The sequence below is a fragment of the Pieris brassicae genome, chromosome 1 (assembly GCF_905147105.1).
Source record: "Pieris brassicae chromosome 1, ilPieBrab1.1, whole genome shotgun sequence".
In the NCBI taxonomy this organism is placed as follows: domain Eukaryota; kingdom Metazoa; phylum Arthropoda; class Insecta; order Lepidoptera; family Pieridae; genus Pieris; species Pieris brassicae.
The window spans coordinates 21,793,692-21,819,242 of NC_059665.1; the positions used below are offsets into that span (position 1 = coordinate 21,793,692).

The 25,551-nt window shown below is 33.4% G+C and overlaps 1 protein-coding gene and 1 long non-coding RNA gene across 2 annotated transcripts; one reads left to right on the plus strand and one right to left on the minus strand.

The window, feature by feature from the left end:
- Positions 1–3,031: 3,031 nt before the first annotated feature.
- Positions 3,032–11,533, minus strand: LOC123706747. Its single transcript, XM_045656136.1, has 7 exons — positions 11,445–11,533; positions 7,795–7,967; positions 7,078–7,343; positions 6,446–6,602; positions 5,358–5,469; positions 4,328–4,406; positions 3,032–3,043 (listed from the first exon to the last, which is right to left on the minus strand). The coding sequence occupies exons 1-7, from the start codon at positions 11,531–11,533 to the stop codon at positions 3,032–3,034; spliced, it is 888 nt and encodes a 295-aa protein (XP_045512092.1).
- Positions 11,534–22,268: 10,735 nt separating this feature from the next.
- Positions 22,269–24,371, plus strand: LOC123711476. The gene is made up of 4 exons (XR_006753960.1): positions 22,269–22,406; positions 22,580–22,702; positions 23,515–23,668; positions 24,281–24,371. It is a non-coding gene; the product is annotated as an uncharacterized LOC123711476 (long non-coding RNA).
- Positions 24,372–25,551: the final 1,180 nt, after the last annotated feature.

A 25,551-nucleotide genomic window follows, 5' to 3' on the forward strand; every position in this document is an offset into this window, starting at 1 on the left:
GAAAGTGGAAATCATAAAATTATTTTGTTTTAGTAATTATAATGTAACCTTTTAGGTATTTCCGTGATACGATTATTAAGTTTTGGATGCCGCAAAAACATCCACGTATGCGCATGTTTTTGTAATGAATATGCCATAAAAACAAAAATTGAAAAAACCAAGTCTCACAACGCAGTTCTTCTACCGTAAAAAGTTGTGAGATCCTGTAATACTAAGCCGGTTAATATTCAGTCCCCACTTAGGAACCATCTGCCTTTAATTATTACGTAATTACGTAACCTAACAACATCTTATAGACGATTTTGTGTTATCAATGTTTTTATAAATACATGAATTTTGCCCATCACATGGAAACAATGTATCTTACATTAGTAGATGTTATATTAAACTAGATTGCTTAATGCGATTGCCAAATAGATCAATCGCTATTCAATACTACAAAAGTAAACGTTAGCTAGTGTGTAGCTCATTCGAATGGATCCTGGAATTCTAAATTATCTTTGAGCGTGTGATAGTCTTCCTAGTTCTGATGCTTTTGATTTTGCAATTCCTTTATGTTGGCAATGCGAACTTAGTACAAGGTGCGTATACTAAGCTGTCTTTGTTCAAATGTACATACATGGCCTAGTTGGCCGAAAGTCTAATAGCGACAAAACTGTTTTGAATTTCGATTGAGCGAAAGAACAGCTATTACAAACAATGAAACAGTAATTGCTGTAGGAGTATTTCGTACCTACGAAACTAGACATTAAGAGCAAAATAATAATAAATCACTAATCACTCTGTAGTATTTAATAGTATAAATAAGGCAATTATCATATCTAAAAACATTAGTCTAGCCTTACCCTTATCATAATAAACGCCAATCAAAAAGCAAGTGTCAATAAAAGAGGTGTGTCATGCATTTTAAAATAAGAATGTTTTCAAATGGAGTTCTACCTTCCCTGTAATTTACCGTAATTGTAAAATTATATGTTTTAAATACATCAGGTATTATTAAAGAAGAAAAATCGTAACAAAGAAATTCGATTTGGCTTGTATTTTCTCGTGGTTAAGCGTGTATGGGGACGGGATCGGTTTCCAGTTGTAGCGAAGATTTTTATTCACTCGTAGAATCTTGACTCATGAGTCTTGACGTTTGACGTTTCGTTGCCCACTTTTCAGTATTCTATAGATTGTCGGAGAATGCTCATCTTGCCGATGCATGGTGGAGTTTCACCCCTTCCTTGCCGACATCTCCAGGTGCAGCACTGCACAATTTGTAACGTCAGTACGCTCAGCCCCTGGCTTGAGGGTCATCGATCACGTAGATCGGTATCGGGTACGGAGACATTTCTGAAGCAATTGTGTTGCCGTCGACACTGTTCCGTTAAAGAAGAAGAATATTACAGAATAAAGAGAAGAATTCCGCTAGAGATTGAAAGATTAGAATGTTTTAGAGTGAATCTTTATGTAATTTATGTGTATGTATATTTGCAAGGAGTTATACCGCCCAAGGACACTGCACGCCATAGGACTCGCGTCACCATGTCCGGCCTCTTAGAATAATACTCAGTTGAATTGGTTCGGAAATACTTCAGTGGGTAGTTCAGTGGTTCGGTGAACCATAGTCAGTGGTTCCACATAGTGGTGGTGGTATTAATACAAACTATCTGGACTAATAGGACTCTTTAAAAATTACTATATATTTTAGAAACATCTCAACTAGCACGAACTTATTAAAAGTCTATATATTCCAAAGCTTGAACGAAAGCTCTAATTAAATGGTATATATAATTTTAATGACAACGTTCCTGTCTGTCAGTTGCTGAAAGCACTTTGTTATAGTTTCAAGCGCTTAATTATATAATTTATAAACTAGTTCAAATTAATTTATAAAGCAGATATAATAAAATCAATAGTGAATGGAACATTAGTCGGTAATATGACTGATATTGTAAAATTTGTCAGTGAAGGTCACAAGTAAATTATAGTAACATAATTTACTTTCTTTGCCTCAATGACAAATAGAGATAGTCTTGCCCATAAACATAATAATATTAAGAATATTGAACTGTAGGTATTGAATATCTTTGTGAGAGGCTGGTTCCTATAATACGACTGTAGAAGACCTGTAGTAATAGGGCACTAACTAGCCTTCCATAGCGGACTGAAAATAAACATTGAGATGACTACGTATATGTAAGCTAAGCTAAGAAACAAAACGAAATTAAGATGACAGCAACACAAAACAAAACAAGACAGAGCTCCGAAAAGTAAAACCGCTATTGCGAATTCTTTTGGCCAAGAATAATAGGAGATTTCTTTCAGCTTGATTTTGTTCTCTTGGGATTGGGACAACAGAACCCTACGATAAGTGAGTTTAGCTGGTGCCTGGTAGATGGTAATGGTGATACCAGCTGGCTGGCTCGCTCAAGAAATAAGTATCGCATCACGCCAGATGCTGCCAGCATTCTTCTTTTTCAAGGACTTTTCTAATTTATTTTAGTTTTATATTAATTGAATAATTATTGTATGTATCCACAGCTTATGTTAAGATCATATTCTTCGTGACTTTTGTGTGTGTGAATTATGTGCGTTATTTAGACATTATTTTATTATAATGTTCCTAAATAATAATTACAATAATGAAGCCATTTTGATTCCATACTAAAAACTACAAATAAGATGGGTATTATTTTACTATACTCTTACACTTTTATTATAGTCAACGTTACTTTTATTTCCCAAAAAAAAGTTCCTGAATCTATATAGCTGAATATTTTAAATACATTCGTATTACCATAACGTCAAATTAATAAGAAAATAGGTACTTCAAAGATTGAAAATATATTCATAACATCAGATTTGAAGCTGGCGTGGGCAATTTTTGCAACAATCTTTTAAACTTATTTTATTGTATGCATTACAGAAAAAGCTCTATTTTATATCTTAGAATTCTATATTTAAAATATCTTTTATAACGTGGATTAGTTGTGCGTGTTAAGCTTTCCGTTCGTTCTGTCGACGTAAGATCCGTCTTCAAGACCGGCTAGAGTTTGATCTGATCGACAAAATAAGATTACGATTTCTTATTTTTGTTGAACTATTGACCAAACTATGTAATTTCCAAATATGATAGCTGTGGTTACTGCATTATATTATTAATATACGTATCCCGAACTTGCGATTGTACACTACAAAAACGTAATAATGAAGTTGGAATTACTATTGAGATTTGCAGAGTATCGCTGGTGTTGTGAAGGAAGCTCCTTTCTTTCTAGAAACTTCACGGAGCCCAATGAATAGAAATCCTTAGAGAACCACTCTATCTTGTCATGAATACTAGGATTATGTGGGTGACTGGTTACTGAAACGGCCTCTGTACAACGTATAGTCCGTCGCGCCTTGGACAAATTTCGATTTTTATTTCGGAGATAGTGGCCCCTATCATTATTTTGAGGTTAGTTCTGTTCCGGCTTGAAGTCGCTTTGTCAATAGTTCCTTGAATCTTTGGCAAATCCAAGTTGGCACCTCGTCGGCAGCTGTTTTCAAGGTAAAAAATACTTATAAATAGTATGGTACAATACAACACAGGTACGGTATGGTACAATACAGTACAATAAGGTTTTATATAAAAGTAGAATAAATATCAATACAATTACGTATGAAAGGAACCAGTGAAAGTTGTTAGTTAAGCGAAAGTTCTAAAACTAAACTAGGTAGAAACACTAAAATTTGTGTTATAGAAGAACATATCATTAAAACTGAACGAGTTGGGTTTAACTTAGTTTAAGCATAATTAATTAGACTTACCAGTTTTAGATAGATTAAAAAAAAATGAATTAATGTAATCTTTCGTTCGATAGCCAGTTGCGATTTGAATAAAATGTGGTACGATTTTTCCTTCTCCATTATTTCACATGAGAAAAAACAGCACCTTGTCCTAGTGGTTTTTAGAGACATGGAGCAAAGAGTTCACATGGTGCACTCCTTATTAATACTTAGAATGGTGATGTTTGGTAGCCTACATCCATAAATATTATAATACTGTTTTAATTCCTAACATGAAACATATTTCATGAAACATAAACCCTTGGAAATTGTTGATACACAGGAATAAATAGAAACATAATAACGTTTATTCCACAAAAACACAAGAACGATTCACGAGGTAAGAAAGAAGGATTTTAAACCACAATTCTCTTCACTCAATATATGGCCATAAATGACAAAATTCAAAACAAATTTTCTCCCCAATCAGAATTAACAAAGCCAAGACATAAGACCCTGCTAATAACATCAAAGGAGTATATATGCAGGACAACCCCGCCTGCTCTTGATTTACTATATCATTGCATGATATAGTCAAGCGATCGCATTGTAAGAACCTTGTGAGGAGACCGGCTTCTTTAAGGCGCAGAGTTCTAAAAAATAAAATATACATTAATTCGGCGTGATTATCTCCATTTGAATATTTTATATATGTATGAGCAGTGCTGGCCTTTAGCTTGCGACTCTCATAGGGGGTTCGAACGCCGGCTATGCAACAATGAACATTATGTCTAGGATCGCACTTATAACTTCTTGAGCATTAATAATTAAGAAAAACACTTTTTGAACGCATTAAAGCTATGTATTATTATTAAAACTTATAGTTATTTACATAATTCTAAATTTTAAAACAATTTCGACGTTTCGCGTGCTCTTCCGCGTGCGTGGTCACGTTGACGTCAACGTTACTCCGTTCAAAAAGTGTTTTTCTTAATGTGTAAAAGCTATTTTAACAAAAGACAATACATTAATAATTTATTAATAAGGGAGTGGGGAATTTGAGCATCGTACACAGCAACGTCAACTGACTGACTGATACCAATCACGTGATCGACACACCGCTCTCCCGGCGCTGCGCACCACTAAACTTATTTTGAATTTCAATTCCAGTTTTTTTTTACTAGACGGCTAGACCTTAAAAGGTTGAAACAATATGGGACTTTTTTATATGTACAATGTTGTTGGATGTTTTTATACCTACAAATAGACATATAGACAATTGGAACATTCATTCCTGTGCTAAAACGAAAAGTATCCTTATTATGCAAAAGTAGTTTAATTATATAATATAGAAATTATTATGTAGAATATCGTTAACATGTCAAATAGAAGAGACTAGCTGCCCATCACACGACGAGAAAAGAAAGTTCACTAGCTCCTTTTTTAACGTCAGGAAATCCTTTTATGTGGAAATCCGATTATGTGGGACTCAGACTCAATACAGTTCACAAGCCCCTAAACTAGGATTGCCTAGGGGCTTGTGCACTTTCTTTTAACTAAACATCCTTTTTTTACATTCTAATAATGTATAAGACACAACTTACACGACTTTGAATTGCTCTGTTAACGGGAATGTTTTTGACGTAAACATATATTTCTTCACTTTCGAATACAGGTTGACTTCTATTAGTTCGCATTGTGCTTGATTATCGAATACTGTTCAACAAAATTATTTAAAATATTACAGATAACAAATATATTAAAAGGAGTTGTACATAATTTCTTACACCAATTTGACGTACAATAAATTTGTTTTAAAATCAGATAAAGTTTTAAATGTATATAATGTTACAATAAAGATAATGTTACATAAAAATATATGAGAAAAACAGTATACATTTCTTATAATAACGATAAATGTGGACGGTAACAATAGGACTGTTCATAATCTGACGAGGGTCTGATGATGTAGGTGTTATGTGTGTAAGAGTCAGGTGATATTAAACACTATTTTCGTATTAATTCAGTGCCAGACATAAGTCAAAGCCCAAATAATATTATAGATCCAGCTTATGTAACTCCGTCACTTCATTGTTTGTGTGAAACGTCAAACTATTCGCTAAACGCACAACGTAATTACAACGATTGCAATTTAAATATTACCTTATTAGGTAGTACCAATTCCAATCGATTACCAAGTTCTGGTAAATATTAAGACACGTTACGTGGTAATCAGGAAACTGAAACTCTTATATTAATGACCAAAAGCTGTCTAGCTTTTGATATTGTTTCTCGAGAGTTTAATATTTCCTTATAGAAACGTTAGGTTTGGATTGTTGTGATAATATAAACAATCTTTTAAACTGTTTATTTTTTTAAATAAATCTAAAATAGCTTAACTATATTACTTTAAAATATTTATGTTGATATATATTGATGTATGTTGATATAGTCAAAGTTTTCAGTTCAATCTTATTCTTAATAGTATCTGTGTATTAAGAATAAATAATCCACAACCACAACTTTATATTTGCTTTTGATTGCAAAAAATCCTTATATGATTTTTTAAGACAACCCGGTAAAGTCTATTATGTTAGGGGCATGTATATGTTACCATGTGTCTGGTATAGTTTACGCGGTAACGGTAGTTATACTCAACGTTAAACATATCCAATAAGTAATAAGTATTTACATCTCTTAATGACGGGATAAAGTGTAACATAATCTGTGAGTACGGCAGTTTTTGTGTCCCTCACTGCTTCAAGGGCGGAGTAGACATCCATTACTTTAGATTTATATATTTTTTCCTCCACAATTCTGAGATATTTGTCTCGGGACACTTTTTGAATCTGGAAAATTAATTTATTTGTAGAGTAACTATGACTTTCTGCACTGTAAAAAATTATTATTATGAACGGGATTTCATACTAAACGTATGAAACTGGTACTTGTGGACATAAATCGTATATTCCAGTAATTTATGGTAAAGACAATTAAAACTTAATTAATATAAAAAAAAATATCAATTGGATATTGTTTATTTACAATTTAATGGATTACTTTAATAAATTGGTGTTTAAATCTGTCAATACTTAAATACTGGCTGATTCAGCGGCCATTGTTATTATTGCCAAATTATTTAAAAATGTTGGGGTGGTCTATCCTTATTAAAATGTATAAAAAATACCTTATGAATTGTATATACATGTACAGACAAACTGAAAAAAAATGAACAATAGCCTATTTCAGAGAACTGTACACAAACTGTCGCAAGAACTTTGTATATATGGACTGTCTGGAATATAATTCCATCAATCTACTTACATGTTTTTCGGTTATCAGATTCATATCCTTAATAATCACAAACTCATAATCGGTATTTGCTAAGTCCTCTAAATTCAATCCTTTGTCCTTATCGTTCACTAAATGAGAGAGCAGGGTCGATGTATAAAAACAATGTATGACGTATGCACTCAAAATGAAAATTACATACGCTATGCGACGCGACGAAAGATTTGCCTGTAGAGGCAGAACTGAAAAGAAAATTTCGTCCAAATTTATCCAATAGCTTTTAAAATACAATGTACGTTCTACAAGTGTGTTTAACTAAGCGATAATTTGATATTCACTATTGTGTAATTTTAAATGTGGTAACACGAGTTGATTCATAGAACGCGTCAATCGTCGTCTATCGAACTGAACGGGGAATTCCCCGTCGCTTGGTTTTGGTCGGTGTATTTTTTCGCGTGTGCGTCTATTACAGGGGACTTTTCCCAATAGCCCAGAGCCCGACAAATTCACTTTCCGCCCATGCTTATAGGTAATCAAAACAATTGTTACTGGAAACCAATCCTGATATGGATCAACGCAAATAATTTACCAACTTAGCCACGGAGGTTTCATAAGGACTAAATTAAATTCATTCAATTAAAATAGGTACTAATGTTAAATTTTTATAAATATATTCAAAGTTAAGATACCTAAAAGTATATTTTTACTTACTTTGTTGACAATAAGCAGAAAACGCCAAAAGAAATTCACGTTGAAGACAACGTTCTCCACCAAGAAGCCGTTTCTCCCAATAGCTTAGCAAGTAAAAAACTGATGCGCTCAGAAATAGGGTCCAAATTAGACAAGTCCAAACTAGAGTTGAAAAGGGTAACGTGAAGAATGTCTTGAGCTCAGTTCTCTTGTAGCGAAGCAGAAAGCCGAACCTGTAATTCAAGAGATCGCCCATACAATAACAAAACATACCAAGGATGTATTCGTTGGACGTTACAACCTAGCCCAAGTTATTAAAGTATAGCCTATACTAAATAGTTAAAATTACTCTGTCTTACACAGAGAATTGGCCGTACAAATTAGAATATTTTTTCTAAGTTCTGGAATAAATAAAAATGAATCGCAAAATATGTTGTTAAGCGCAACCTGTAGATGGCAGGACCAATTGATGTCGTTTTTGTAGTGAAACTTCTTTATTAGCGTTGAAAATTTTTTTACGGTCACAATTTTCGGTTACGCGTCACATTTTTCCGTTACGCGCCATCTATGATCAACCACGGTTGATTCTCCAGCGGAGTAGGGATAACATGTCGTTTAACAACGATAGTAATAATTCTATTACAATTAATGAAATTCTGTAATAATCTTAGTAGTAATAAGGTAAAATTAAATAATTGTATTATGTGTATGTCTATGATAATAAAAGCCTTTTGTTAAACTTTATCTAATTTAACTTTATATAAACAATTTCTGTAAAAATAAGATCATAAAGAAGTTTCACTTCTTTTTTTTATTTACTTCTTTTACAACGAGGAACAGTTTCAACGAGAGAAAGATTACTAACTCGTTTTTTTTCAACATTAATATTATCTTCAATATTATCAAATATATTATGAAAAAGATACAGGTGTACATTTTTTCGAATTTTATTAAGAAAGTTGTCAAATGACAACTTTCCACGAAGTCCAAAAAGTCGTTTGATCCACGACTTTTTGGCCACACTGTATAATGACACTGCGTTAACGCTTATACGAGCTCCAAAATGCAAAATAGTTCGTTTAGTGTGAAATTTTCTCTGTGAGATTTGTTCTAACATCATTATTTTTGTATATCTATGTTACGAGCTAGGGGATCGGATAGAAAATGCCGTAGATTTATTCAAGGGTTTATTTCTTGGTAATCAATGAGGAATTTATGGGCACAAATTAATCGCAGAAATGTACTTATAACACACACAAAAACAGTCACTAATTACTTCACTTATGCACACTTTACACAGTACTTTATCACTTTATCGCTTCGGTGTTTCTCTCTTGTTATCGCATTCAAAACTTAAAGTGACTAGTCGCGTTTCGGCTCGCTTATATATCCCTGGGAATAATTCTAAACAATATTCGAGAACTCTCTAGGTGGGAGAGCTACTGAGTAGCGATTGCACAATTCTAGAACGTCCGCACTCTTTGTCTCTTTCGCACGTTGCTCTGTCCTTGTCGTACGGCGTTCTAGAGTGCTCAGTCTAGTTTCGAGAAAGTTCTGATCTTTTCTCTCTCTCTCTCTCTCGTATCATTTCGTCCTTGTCTCATACCTAGAAAGTTTGGTCTAGAATATTCCTTTATCAAAGGGGTATACCTAGGCCTGAAAACGCCTGAAAACGGGTCTCCTGAAAACTGCACCACTCTACTACACATGTTCTGAAACCGACTGAAAAAAGGTTTCAGCTTCCTGAAAACTAGGGTAACATTATGGAAATTACAATTTTATAATATGTGATTGACCCTCTCCTGAAACGGTCAGAAATCATATTACAGCCTGCTGAAAAGTTCTCTAACTAGTGGAAAAATCTAGAAACATTGCAGTCGAGCAGCCCGTCTTCGTAACATCTATATAAAATATTGAGCTGTTCTACTATCAGATGTCGCGTTACTTATACCAATTTTTAATTATGAACCAACCATTGAAGTATTTTGCGTGAGTAACAAGGGTAGACAAATATTTTTGGGTTATGTTTATTAGAATATTTAAAAAAAAAATATGTTTTGTAAAGTCATGAATTTCAGTTATATTAAAATAAACTTTAAAAGGTTCTAATTGTCGTTTAATTTTTATTAAACGTTCTTAATCATTTAACCAATATTTACTTTCTATAATTCACGCTTTGCACTACGTTCCATACGAACTAAATTTCATTGGGGCTCGTATTACTTAATTCATTTAACAGATAAAGTTCGTACACCGTCTGTACACCAATGGGCTTCATTTCTATCTCGACTGATTTGAAATTTCAATAGTACTGTCATAGGAGATTGTTAGGTCATATCAGAGATAAATGTAATTGTACATAGAAATTGCCTTGTCATAACCACAAAATACCCTTTGAGAGTGGACTATTGTAATCTACAAGTTATTGTAAAGGTTAATTAAGTGTTTGGATTAATAACTTTGACATACAAGTAATACTTATTCATACCTCCACTGGAAAATGAAATTAATCGGATAAGCATCAGCTAAATATTCCCTTTTGAACATCATAGGACGAACGTAAATGTCTATTGAGTTGCTCGCCGATGGAACTTCGTAGTCATCAGTATAAGGTGGAAGTCTAGGTGCATATGTAACGCTGAAAAAATAATTTGTCATACGTCGAACACGAAATTCCACCGTCACGAGCGTCGTTCCACAACTGAGCGTTTTCTAAGGCAGTTTTTGCCGCGCACCATCACTATATCGAAGTAGCTGCCAACTGAAGTATTTACGAACCAATTCGATTTAGAGTCCTTTAAGAAAAAAGCGTACCAATTCTTAAAAAACCAACGCACTCGCGAGCTGTCTGTCATTGAGTGTGTCCATGAGCAGCGGTATCACTTAACATCAGGTGAGCCTCCTGTCTGTTTGACTCCTGTTCTATTATATATAATATAAAAGAAACCTGGTACATGAAAGGTTTGACTGCAGCAACGTGAAACTTTCTGCCAAGAACTAGTGTACTGGATTCTTTTAGTTATATTTTACTTACATTAAATGCAAGTAAAGCCACAGATTGGAGCTGGTAATTCACAGTGATATAGTTAAAAAAAACTTTCTAACTCTCAATATCTTTATAGTGTTGGCCGACTGGCTTCAGCATGCGACTTTCTTTCTTGAGTCCGTAGGTTCGATCCGTGGCTGTGCACTAACGGAATTTGATTCTATGTGCGCATTTAACATTCGCTACACGGTGAAGGAAAACATCGTGAAGAAACCGGCTTGCCTTAGACCCAAAAAGTCGACGGCGTGTCTCACAGGAGGCTGATCACCTACTTGCCTATTAGATTGACAAATGATCATAAAATAGATCTGAGGCCTAGACCTGAAAAGGTCCTAAAGCGACACTGATTATTTATGTTATTTGAGTATTTGTTTCGTAGCGCCACAAATCGCAAAATAAAGGCTTAACGCTAAGGGAATTAAGTGGTTAAGCTAGCCTACCAGTAAGTAGGAGGCTTACCAGATGTTAAGGTATACCGATGCCTACGGAAACTTAAATTTCCAGAGAGCTCGCAAGTACCTGGCTTTCTAAGAATTGGTACGCTGTTTTCTTGCAGATACACAAGTCGAATTAGTTCAAAAATTTAAAAAAAAATTCACCCTCAGTTGTGGAACGAGGTAATACGTTTTGAATTATTTTATTATTACAACAAAAAAATACTTACTTAAATTGAAGCATATCTTTCAAAATGTCCAAAACATAGCAACCCAAAGCTGTTTGCCTCCAGATTGGATCGTGTTCGTGTTTGTACATCAGTGTTTGAAGGTTATCACATTTAAATAATGAGCCAACCGTGTATGTTGTGTTCATTGTTGCTAAAAAAGCGGGTAGGCTTAAATAATAATAAGTGAAACTACCGTCACCCTAATTTAAAATATAAACTTGGAAATACAACTGTGTACTACTAAATTAGAAGTTGTAAAAGTATTTTGTTGCCATAATTTGCCGTATTGTAATCAAGACTTGTTTATGGTATCGCATTTATATAGAAAATAAATAATGTTAATAAAAAATTACCTGCCAGTTGCTACAACGCGTCTTATCAAGTAGGATACGTTCAATAATATGAACAGTGTACGCGGACAAATTAAGGCTTTACAGGTAATATTATGTAAACAATTTCTTCCTAATGAGTAAACAATAAACATGTCTTCAAAATTATATTTTGATTGAGAATAATGAGTTGTTTTTATAATTTTTGTTCTGGATGATATGGATAAATTCCAAGTACGATGAAATAAGACATTGCAAGGAAAGTAGAAAGTATCCTTTATCAAAACAATCACTCCTCTGCAAGTTCTATTAGCGAAAGCTGAATGGATTCCAACGTTTTTGCAAGCAATTTCGTTATCCGTACCGCTGATGTGTGCTTTAGATTGGACTGCATTGTGTGTGCTTGAGGTTAACATAAAATCAACATTGAAGTCCGGACTTCAATGGACCAGATGTATTATATATCTGTGGTCCAGATCGCTATTGAGAGTTATAAACTAATGGGCTGACAAAAGTTGTTGCTACACATGTAAAAATTTACCCAAAATCAAGTTTAATATTTGTACGTCGATTCGATTCGTACATCGAAACAATACTTTCCGTTAAGACTTTAAAAACTTATTTGTAAAATGTTGAGTATCCTGTACACAATACTTTTCAATAGTAAAGTAATAAGGAACCAGACAATTTGCAATTTAGGCACACTTACCCCCCTATAAGAGGTTATTATAGTATTGAGGATACATATAATTTTTTTTAAATTTAATTATAAGGGAAACAAAGACCTCGAATGTAAAATCGTAATGTAAAATCTTGTATTTCAGTTGTATTATGTGTATACATTCTTGTTATTATACTCGCTGCAAGAGGCAGCTGTTTAATTGAAATCCTTTGCTGTATAGAATAGAAAAACAACAGATGTGATTTCCTTGAAAAAAAAAAACGTTAATATAAATAAAGCTGCAACTTTATACAAACAGGACTAGTCAGCGGAACGTTGGATGGCCTCCCACTACACGGTGGACACGGTGGACTCCTGGTGTGGGTGGAGCCCTTGGATGCAGAGCGCGGGAACCGATTGTATTGAAAATATAGAGGAGTCTCTCCAGGTCGTCGAATTTTCTAAATTCAAATATTTGAATTTTGAACGTTAAAATATTGGCGCGTAATTAGCTTACTTCTTACTATGGTAATAAATGGTAAACTAATACATGGTTTTATTTTATTTAATGGTAACATTCTAATAAAACCATGCAATATCCTAGACATATTACGGATTGTAAATTGTCAATTTGTCAGTAGTACGATGAATCGATCGTTGACGGTTGACTTCAGTTGCTCTCATAGCCGCACTGAGCCGGATATGCGTACTAACTTTTTAATTATATCCAAATGTCAGACGACGCTAGTGATAAATATTAATAACCTCGACTCTTCAAACTTTCGTCCATAACAAGCCAAGCTAAACTTAATGGAATATCTAGTGGAATCGAATATACGATTAATAATTATTTTCTATCACTGCTGCAAGCTTGCGAAAGAATTTTAATTAGGTAGTTGTTGCTGTCAAATCTCCATAGTGTATCTCAAATTACTACTTATGTAGCGACGCCGGCGTAAATTCACAGATCACCATTCCCTTATCTATCGTTTCCAAAAAAAATACTTAGAAAACTTAGATTGTCCATTGTTGCTAAAAAAAGCGGGTAGGCTTAAATAATAATAAGTGAAACTACTGGAATGTGGGAAGGAAAACAGTGCAACTAGGCCTCAGGGTGCCGGAGGTATGTTAGGAGGTGGGACCGACACAGCTTAAACTAACCTCTCGTTAAAGGCACACATGACACGATAAATGGAAATAATTTATTAACTGCATAGACGTTTTTAATTGTCCGTTGAGTGACATGACAGTTCCCTGTACTGTAAGAAATAGTTGGACATATTATAAATATTCTAATCTATTACTGTTTGATATAGTGTTGTGTTTTTCTACGTGTATGTATTGTTTTGTGTGTAATATAAATGCTAATAGTTGCCGCATTGGAGTAATATGTAATGTTATATTATTTTGTGAAAATAAATAAATAAAGATTTGCCTTATATACAAATTAAACTTTGGGTTTATAATTTTGTACCAAAACCTATCTGTTGTATTATTCTGTGAAACTATTGTGGTGTATTGGGCTTTATCTTTGCAGAAAACTATTGAAATTTAATACAAAAGTTAACTACTCCGTTCCTCATAGCCTTAGAAATGGGAAATCTAATGAAACTATGAATATTTGAATGAAAATTTTTCTTATTTGTGAGACAAATATTTTTTTTATTTTTATGCACTCTCCCGAGGCACCCATTTCGTCTTACGGGGAATATTTATTTTGAAATACTTCTTAACTCATTTAACATTTCATAAAAATCTGTGAAATGAGAACATTTAAACCACAGGCTTGCTTACAATCGGTCTCTTCTAGACAACGAAGGAAAAATTAAAACATAAAAATATATAATAACATAAAATTTAAATAATAATTTGATGATGGATTGATCATTAGATTATACATACCCGAACTTGTATTTGTATTAATAAATCTTTTAATTACAATTTTCAATACTTTCTAATTAATGTTATTATTTTCATAACAGTTAAATTTCTGAGAAATGTTTACTAATGAAAAACAGTTTTCTTCCGAAGCGTAAAAGTCGGAAAGTCTAAACAAAATACATAAGAAAATCTTTTGTTCTATTGTTAGGTGAACATTGCTTCATTATCTTAGTTTCCGAAACATTATTGGTTAATAATTTACATATTTTTATTGAATCCTTTGTTTCTTATAGTAATTATGTTAAATAATTTAAAAAAAACATAAATTAATAATTGGACATGTGCCGGTAGTAAGAAGACGGCTTCGTTACCATGTTTATCTTAAAGTTACATATAACGTTATAGAGAATATAATTAATTATTATGAGACATATTGGGAGCTACCAACCATTTACTAAGTCTGGCCTTAGATACTGTAACAATTGAAAATTAACAAAATAATACATTTGAATTTCGAATCTGTCATTTTTATATGAGTGTTCATACTTTTATAATGAAAAAAGCATCAAAACATCGGCACAAGTGTATCGAGATACCATTCTTGAGAAGATAGTGAAGCCCCTTAACAACACCATGTTCAATAACCAAGAATGGTTCTTCTAGCAAAACTCAGGGCCGGGTCATAAAGCTCGGTCTACGCAACCTTTATTAAACCTATTAAAACAAAAATGGAGCGTGTTTATGCAAGCAGTGTTACCCACAGATGTCGTTAATTTTTGGTGTTGTTTGTAGGAACTCATATTCGAAAATTTCATGAATTTTAAATTTTCAGGCGCCAAAAACAACCACAATTTCACAAAAAACTATCTAAAAAATTACTGAATTTAAAATGAATTTCACACAACCTTCGAATAAAATAATTGAATTTAGTATTGTACATCAATCTATAGATAATAAATTAAAGACTAGAAAAAGAAAAAGAATTATTCAAGTTCAATTATCAAATTCAAACAATACTAATCTTCAGCTCTTCCACGCCCGGTGACGCCCTTGAGTGTAGTTTGTGTAAAATTCGTTCAAGTTAATTTACAGAATGCCTACAATACACCGCTTAAAGCTATGCCTTCATTTGTATCACTTCGTTGTCAGTTCAATCGTGCCAACGAAATAACAAAGCCAAGCTTTAACAGGCTTTATTTTAAACGCTTTACAATGTCAATTGCAGCTTTAATCAAACGTCAATTTACAATGAACACGTGGCAGGGATAGCTTTGATAAAGGATTTCTGTGTATTTTTGCATGAATTTCAAATGCTTTAGGATCGGATAATTTTTCAATTCAATGCCTTAATGCCTATTTGTACTGTTTGTGGAAGACTCTGAGTACCGTATATAGTCCGTATATTAAAGTTTTGGTTGTTTTGAATAACTATAAAATAACGACGTCGAAAAACAAACAAAAAACCAGTGACGCTAACCATTAGTATTCTGGATATTTTTTTTCAATTAGAAAGTAGGTGTGCTGTCTTCTATACAAGTAAGCAATATAACGAGTATTGTTTTTATTAAATTTTTTATTTCGGTATGAATTTAAAAATAAAGACGCTTAAGCAATCTAACAAAGAACGCTACAAGAAAAAATAAAATATTAAAATCGAAACGTTACAGAAGCATTTTGTAAGCATTAGACGAACAAAGAAAAATTGTATTTAGAATACAATTTTTGAACTACTTATTCATTGATTCAATACGTCTTATTTTCAAGTTATCAATTCTTTCATTGGTCACAGAAATGTGGACCCGCCATGGAGTCTTGCAATGTTGGTTTCTCAGCAGAAACATAAATGCTGTAGCTGAAGTTTGTCAACCGTTTAATGTACGTATAGTTGTTGCCTGAAATATATGTTGTAAAAATCATGCATGAATGTTCAACTTCTTTCCTTATTTCAGCAAATCTCATAAGTAAAAAAAAGGGCATCTCCTTCAAACTTTGTGATTGCTAGCTTGGAAGATGCTAGAAACGCTTTATTAATTGCAGGTTCAGGTCAAAATTTTCCATCCATTTTCCTCTAAATTCACAGAGGAGCTGGGTTGACATATATTGCAAATTGACTTATGACAATCTTTTGAGCAATACAGGTTCGGCGCGTGCTAGAGTTTTGGCTGTGGGTACGCATGACGCCAGCTACTGGCTTCACGCTTACCCTTCGTCAAATACAGTAAGATCTCTTGAGCCTGACACGTTCCGAATCGCAATCTGTCTATGGCTTGCGGTTCTGGTCTGCGCTCCTCATAATCTGTGGGTGGCAGTGATGTCCCAAAAAAGTGCAGGCTGAGCGTCTCGAGACATGCCGCACTTCACGATAGCATAATCGTCAACGTGCTAAGTTTACTTGAGCCGGCTAGAATTGAAAGAGACGATGTTAAGAGACCGGATGGTATGAGTTTGATGGGCCGGGTGCTGGTATGAGATGCAACCTGTTCGTACTCACTGGTCCCTTCCCATCTTAATGGAACCAACAACAACTGGTGCAGCTTGTGATGCGGAATAAGCTCAATTATGCAAATACTCCGAATATGATTTTGTCTCATTCGGTGTCGAGACCCTTGGTCCGTGGGGTCCTAGCGCTATAAGGTTTTTTAAGGAAATAGCAAAAGGGTTAGTCGACATCACAGGAGACCGAAGAATTGGCAGCTTTCTCGTACAAAGAATTAGTCTAGCTATTCAAAGGAACGCTGCCAGTATCTTTGGAACCTTGCCTAAAGAGACTTCTATTAAAAACATATTTTAAGGTTAGTTATTGTGTTTTTATTATATTACTTTATTATCAGTATCATGTTAATGTTAATGTTAATGTTAGTGACCCCAATGGTTAGAAGAGTAAGCTAAAGTGTAAATTGGTACGCGGCCAAACAGAATAAATCCAGAATAATCCAATTAAACCAGCATCCAACGTTCATACTACTTTTATTTTAGTTAAAATTTTACTAAAAGGTTTTAATGACGCATTTTAATTAACCGTAAGTTGGGAATCGGAATTGTTTTGAACGGATTGATTATTCCAGCGGGTTGAAGTTCGATAAATCATTTAAAGGATAAACTAGCTTTACTGTTTTTTTTAATAGAATCTCACTGTTGGCGTTAAGGGCCTTTAGAGCTCAGCTCGGGTTGTTTTGGAGAGCGTAGCTTGGCCTGAATGGGATCATTTCTGTCTTTTTTATCCATACCTTTAATGTATGTGGAACACACTTGACATCCAAGGGCGTTCTCGGTCGGCTATAACAATTCTGGTTTCGGTTGGAATCCTAATCTGGTATAACTTCGCTAAAAATAAACAATTTAAAATATTGCTATATTTCAATACTGCTTTGGCTCCTAAAACAAACTGTAATAATACTTTACTGACTGCCCCCGCGAACTTTGTTTCTCGTTAATGAGATTTTATTTAGCCTACCTTTTAAGTCCATACCAACATAAAACATTTTGCGATGCTACCCCAGAGACTGTTCGGTTTTCCAGAATTATCTCCATATAAACCTCTGAGTCATAATAACGAGTCATAAGTTTTTAATTTACAAATAAAAAATAGGAGTTGATCGTAGACTGGTGATCATTAAGGGTTGTGTGTATTTTTGTATGCTGTATCATAAAAAAATAAAATAAAAAATTAGGGGTGGACTACCCTCAACATTTAGGGGAATGAAAAATATAGTGTCCGATTCGCAGACCAAACCGATATGCACACAAAATTTCACGAAAATCGGTGGAGCAATTTCGGTCAGCTCAGCTCAGTTTAATTACAAAACACCGTGACACGAGTATATTATATATTAGATTTAATATTCTTGTATAACAGTGTTAGTGATCGACTTCAATGATGGTTTTGTGTATAGGTCTCGTAGGATGTAAACTATTTATTATGCAACTAACTGTCAATAATAATAATATTATTGATGTTACATTAATACATAGAACTCTCATTTTTACTCTTCTAGACTGACCCATTTTCTAATCGTCGTCTACTAATATAATGTACCTACAAGTCTGAACTTGCTCGTAAAATCTACATTAAGAAGTAAATGTATAGTATTCATTCGTTTATACAAAATGGGTATCCTAAATTTTGAAGCTTTTTTGCTTTAAATAATCTTCTCATGTAGCCGGGTGTAGGCTTAATGTCTTATTACAAAGAAGGCGTTCACGTTACCCTTTTACTTAATTGTACGGCCTTAAGCAAGGTGTAACTTTATTTCTTTGGACATAAAAGTGGATCACAAACTTTTGATTAGCTGATGCCTTCGGGGATGTCTATTGAACTAGTGAAGACTGATGAAATAAAAACATTCCTTCAAATTAAAAATTAATTGAATTTTATATGATGTTAGAGCTAGTCTTTTAAAGTTTTATCTAACCACAGCATTTGTTCGGGCTGTTTTGTCGTATTTGAATTCGTGTATGCGGTGATGTTAGTTATTTCGACAATGTATTTGCGTGCTGTTCCCACGAGAATGTAAGTGCGTGCTCCTATTTCACCATGCCTCCTGATGATAGAGGATCTTTGACAATCTTAGACAAATCTTTATTTTTAATTTATTCTATTATTATTTATTACTTAAGATGTCATGTGGAACATGGTGTAATGGTTCCAGCTCCTTACAAACCTTGTGTAAAAAAAACTTGGCGATTAAAAAGAGAGGCAGAGAGTTTATTGCCAGTTCTTCTCTTTCGTTCTGCACCCTTGATTTGAGAACTGGCTGTAAATGAAAAAATAGAAGCATTTAATGTATATTTCTTTTTTTCACGTTCATGTACACTACATTGTGTTACATTGTGTAAATGAATAAATGATTATTGACTTTAAAGTATGGGAAATCCTAAATGTTCGTGTAATATTTTTTGACTCATACCAATGCCTAGGATTGCCCGTATCTGCTGATAGGTCACTCTCTTATCTTCGTCTATCATGCGTCGCACAGCACTGATGCTACCTTCAGTAGTCGCTGTTAAAGAACGTCCCTCTAGCGGATCAATATTGAGATTGCTACGTCCACGCTTAAACTCGTTAAACCAATTGTAAACATTGGCACGAGATGGGGCTTCATTAAGAAATGCTAATCGCAGCCTATCATAGCTTTGTTGTTGAGTAAGCCCACAGCGAGTTATAATTCACAAAAACAAATGACAAATAAATGCAATATAATACATTAGGTTACCAAAGAGTTCCAAAATTGAAATTTAAAAAAGTTTTCATTAGAAATGTTTCTAACTGGCTAGTTCTAAACATTTTCAGTGTTAACCACGTAAGTTGAATTGGTTCAGCAATAATTCAGCGGGCAGTGGTTCCCCATAGGGGCGGTGCGTGGCAGAAACTGCCTTAAAAACACTCAGCTGTAGAACGGAAGTCGAAGTGATACGCGTGGAATTTCCTGGACGTCCGGTGATGATATATATATATATACTTAATTTTGTAGTTAGAAAGCACACATTGAAAATTTATAGAACAAAAAAGGACAGTTTCATTTTTCTGTTCAAACGACTAAGAGAAACTGTTAACCATGATACAGTATTGGCTGCTTATGTATATGTTTCATCTATTATTAGATATGGGATTATAGTTTGGGGAAATTCAGACGAAGTTAATAGAGTATTTAAGGCTGAAAAGATATGTATTAGATCAATTTGTGGAGCAAACTTTATTGATAGTTGCGTACCTTTATTTAAAAAGCTCAAAATTGTATCTCTTCCCTGTATGTATAGTTTAGAAATGTCCTTATTCGTACACAGACACATCCATATTTTTAAGTCGAATGTAGAAGTCGAAGTAAGAAATAGACATGGGTAGAAATTGGCTGTGCATAAATCTAACTTGAGTTGTTTAGAAAAACCACCTTTTGTATGGCTATTAAGGTTTACAATAATTTACCAAAAGAATTAAAAAATCTTCCAACTGTACTTTAAAAATCGACTTGTCTTACGTATGAAAAACATGTATTACTCAATAAATGATTATTTGCGTGAAACACTGTAGTTATATAAGTTTAATAACATTTGCTATGATATGTACGATACAAATAATATAAGAATTTACCAATTTTAATATGACTAATAATGTAAAATGTGAAACACCTTCAAAGACAAATTTGCGCGACATTGTATGGCAGAATATGCGAAATTACTATTGTACCACCTTTTTGTACAAACCTTCATGCAATAAATTATTATTATTAAAAATAATATTAGTTACAATTCTAAAATCACGTTTTCACATTTATATTTTCTGTCTGACTGTCAAAAAACCTATTTTAAAATTAATTTACACACCCATTCAAAATGTAATTGCTCATTAGCCGCATACAAATGAGGTTTATAATTCCTATGTAACTAAAACTGCTGACTAATATTCTGAATACAATTTAGAATAGAATTCAAAATACCATCCGTATCACCTCGACGTCCGTCGTTCCACAACTGAGCGTTTGTATTTCCGAACCAATTCGACTTAGTGTCCTTCAAGAAAATAGCGTACCAATTCTTAAAGGATCGGCAACGTATTGAGAGCCTTCTGGCAATGTGAGTGTCCAGGGGTGTCACTTAACATTAACGAAACCTCCTGGCCCCGTTGCATAGATGATAAAAAAAGTGTGCGCCTACTAGTGTACGCACGTGCGAATTGAAACTTGTTTATGACCTTATTTTTCGAAAAATGATCTACTATATGCAACTTTACAGAAATTAGTTAAATAAAGTTAAATTAGATAAAGTTTAACCAAAGGCTTTTATTATCATAGACATGAATATAAATAATACAATTATTTCATTTTACCTTAAAACTCAGGTTAATACACAATTTCATTAATTGTAATAGAATTATTACTATCATTGTTAATGTTATTATATATTTTTGTTATTAATGGCTTCGAATCTCTTCGAATCAACAGTGGTAGGGACAAGAAAAAGATCGCGTAACCGAAAAGTGTGACGGTAATTTTTTCCAACGCCTATAAAGAAGTTTCATTTTAATAACTTGCAAAAAAATGGTTACGCATAGGTGCGCATATTATTCAAGGGTTCAGCTTATTTTGCCTGTAATTATAGATAATTAATAAATATAGTTATATCGTAATCCTAGAGCTAACAAATATTATATATAATTACAAACAACTACACTAAAAATATAGTCAGGAGATGGAATACATAATATGTACCTACATAAAGGTTCAAACATCTACATAAGTAAAAAAAAACAATTAAAAATATATGATACATTTAACTAAGTAATACCTAATTTGGCTATGTTGTGTGATAGTGTATGTACGTGAAGGTATGTATTTGGGGTGTGCTCTTGATGCAGGTGATTCAGCGCTATGGATATTGTTAATTCTCCGCGATTAACCATATTCGTAGATATCTTAAACAAGTCAAGACTTAAATATTGGCCGTTGTATATCTGGGTAGCGCTATACAATACTGAGTATTATAATACTTAGTGTTGTTGTGAGGAACACGAAGGTTATGTGATTAACAACTTCTTGAAATGTTTGTATACGTAAGACTTGTCGCGATATCATTGAATCAGCAATTTTCCGTGATCTTTACAGTAATTTCATGTAAATTTAATTTTTCGCTCAGCTCAGCTGGAACATTTTGGATGTTTAATTCTTTTGGCGCGTTAGGGGAAAATTATGAGAGTAATTTTTTTCTATTGTTAGTGTTGTTTTTCTACAAACGTAGAATAAGGCAAAAAAAAATTTTTTTTAAAGATTTCTATCTTGTTACGCCAAAATAGTATGAATTCTAACGCGTTTCTTTTGTATTAAATTATTGTATTATGATTCAACGCAAATCGATCAAATCTATGTTCTCAAAAAATGTATAGAATAGTTGTCTAAAAATTTTGACAGATCTTTTGTGTCACGTTTATGATTTATAGATTCTATGCAAAAGCTGTATTATCAATGTCAAATCATACACAAATATTTTGCTAAAAAATAACTGTAAAAAATGCCTGCTTTAGACGATTTACCAAATGTGTCCAGCTTCTTTGGGATCGATTTGAAAACAGGATCAATGATTATAGCAGCCTTGGGTATCGTACGTGTGATTTGATAAAATTGCTTTTTTAACCTTTTAGACTCAATATTAAAACCTAATAGTATTTAAAGACTGATAAAATATTGAGTAAAAATGTTCTATTAACTGAGTGCTCCAGGTGTGGCTCTCTTTACAGCAGTTTTCTTTACAGCAGAACATTATTAATTTTTAAGGTACACCCAATGGCTTACGGCTGTTCATTCTTCGTTCCTCTGAGCTATCTTCTAGTGACAGTTTGGATATTAGTAGCTCTATACTTTGCAGCAAGTATAGTTTTGTTTTGGGGATTAACAAACGTTAGTTTTTCTTCTTAATTTATTTATTTTACAGTATTATTATTAAGCCTTTATTGCTAACATCCAGTCTAAAATGTCGGCGCTAACTGGCTTAATTAGCCGTTCAATTAACGGCCTAGCCTTTTAACGAAACAGTGCCGTTTAACTAGCGGCCTGTAAGATATTCAGCCGTAGCGTTTGTTACATTTAATAAACTGGCTAATGCTTAGGCTATTCGTAAATATGAAACATCTGACATTAAAAGAGCTACTGTCAGTTGCTACACTTCAATTCATATTATAATAATTGTCACTACACCTTCCATTATACTTGTTGTTTTTTATTAACCTCTGGAAATCACCATCAAAGTTGAGGTTTTCCGACGTCACATTGACAGTGAAAAGTTTTGATGCTAACCTAGCTACCTCGAAAGTAATAGTCAACAAGCTAGGCATGTAATAAAACGTCATCGATCCGATCGATTACAGAATAATACAATCTAATTCATGAATTACGTATATTATATATAATATACTATGGTATATTACATTTGAACCTCACTATTGATGCATTAATATATCAATAGCGGTGATGTAAGGAGCGCGACAAATGCATATAAAAATAATTCTTCAACTTAATTTTTATTTTAATAACTGATCAGGTAGTCCGTTTATTAGCCACGTCAGTAAATACTTCAACGTCCTCTCGCCCTAGACTTTATTTGCTCTCGAAGGACGGAGTCAAAGTATAAAGCAAATACCGACTTCATAAATAATTTAAAAATATTTTGTTTCAGATTTATTGTAATCTAATCTAGATTGTATATGTTGCAGGATGACACATACCTATGTGGAATATGGATATGGTATGCGCTAATATTTGTGGTGGTGATGTTGATGATGATGATGTTGTTGGCTCTGGTCTTCACCTCCAGGAAACAGAGGAACCGAGTTGTCGTCGTTTTATTTGGCATTTTATGGTACATATGTGAGTATAGATTTCGGTAATGTTTTTCTAAAATATGAAATCAACATACAAGTGTAAGTTTATTTAAAATAAGTTATTTTGCATCTATAGTACTGTTACCATATGTAGTTACATTCTACGTGCTTCAGTTGAAGCAGCAGGGTCTAAGTTTTTTTTTATTTTTGCTCTCATACGTATGACAATCAGCTACTAGTGAGAATATGTTATAGAAAGGATATACATGTATGAAAAACATGAGAGCTTAAGAAGGCGTAACTCTAACTAGTTCTATGCAAATTCCTTACGATCGAGTAGCCCGCTGTATATCACACAACTCACCAGGGGACTCTTTATTCTAAGAAGTCGCATGGGCGTGCCAAGCATGCGCAAATATACACTGTAAATAATTTATTTGTCATGAGAATTTTAGACTCAACAGAGGTACAAAATCGAGTTTGGCTCGAGTGGTCCTTCGAGCCGGAATTGAACTAGCGGTTTATAGACCCAATTGCATTTTTATCGCATTAAGAAATTACGTCTGCTAAGAAATATTAAACATACGATCATGTTTGCATTTCACGGTTATTTATATTTTCTTTAAGATGTAATCAAAATGTATTTTACACTTTACAGTAACCATTTACTTCATAATCGTCGTGAATAGCTATCGAAAACAGCTGCTGGGTGCGACAACGTTCACTGATTCGATTTTAGACAAGGATACTTGAATTCAATATAATTTATTTGCTATGAGAAGTTTTATTGTATACTAGAACTTATTTCGTTCATTTTTAACTCCGTTATATTTAATTTATATTCCTATTGATATTTAAGGTCTCACAGATGGACTGAACAAAGGCAGTAAAAATTGTATATAAATAATCTAAATAAATTTTCGCCCAGGTTCTTATGGAGTCTTTATCCATATCAATGTCTATAAAAAACTTCATTTTTTGTTTAAAACCAATGAATTATCTTCTAGTAGGTAAGGCAAGGGATTTATGATTGATATTTAGAATTAAAAAATCATTTGCATTGCTTTTGTTTTTTAAGCATATTGATGATGGTTTAAGATTAATAAAAACGGTATTTTTAAGTGTGAACATCATCTGTATTTGCATCCAATTGTTTTTGTTTGAGCTCCAACCAAAGTCCACACCCGATCAGTACGATATATAATAAAATCACTGAAAAGAAAAAGCTGAATTTAAACCTTACATATTTGAAATAATAACAATTTCCTAATAAAAATAATTAGAGAGTTATATGAGAGTTGATGCTCGATATTGAAGGGCCTTTTCAAAAAAGTCTGAACTACATTATTAAATATCCATTTAAGAAATTCGAGTTTGAGTTATCTCATATTTGTTTCACTATTATTATGTATATTTAAAGCAACTAAATATGAAGTACTATTGTATCCCAATTATTCTTAGGAAAATCATTTTATAGCTTTTTCATGAAATCCTGTTCGAAATTCTTTTCCACCTTACATGATAAATATCAAGATAATATGCCTTACGTAGAACGATTTTGTTTCTAAAATCTACAACCCTACAACCTTTTAGGTCTAGGCCTCATACTTCTGTATTTGTTTCATGATAAATTGGCATTCTAAAAGGCAAGTAGATGATCAACCTCCGGTACCTGACACACGCAGTCGACTTTTTGTGTTTACGACGGCAAGCCGGTTTCCTCGCGATATGCCTTCACCGTTTGGACGAATGTTAAATGCACCATTGGTGCATAGTCGGTTATCGAACTTACGCCCTCCGGGATGCGAGTCGCAATATGAAACCTCTAGGCCAACACAGTTCTAATTCTCTATTTTGTTTCTATCTATATTTAATATCTTTCAGTAAACAGTTGTGCGTCGATAAAGACCTTGTCTAAATTTTTCCAAT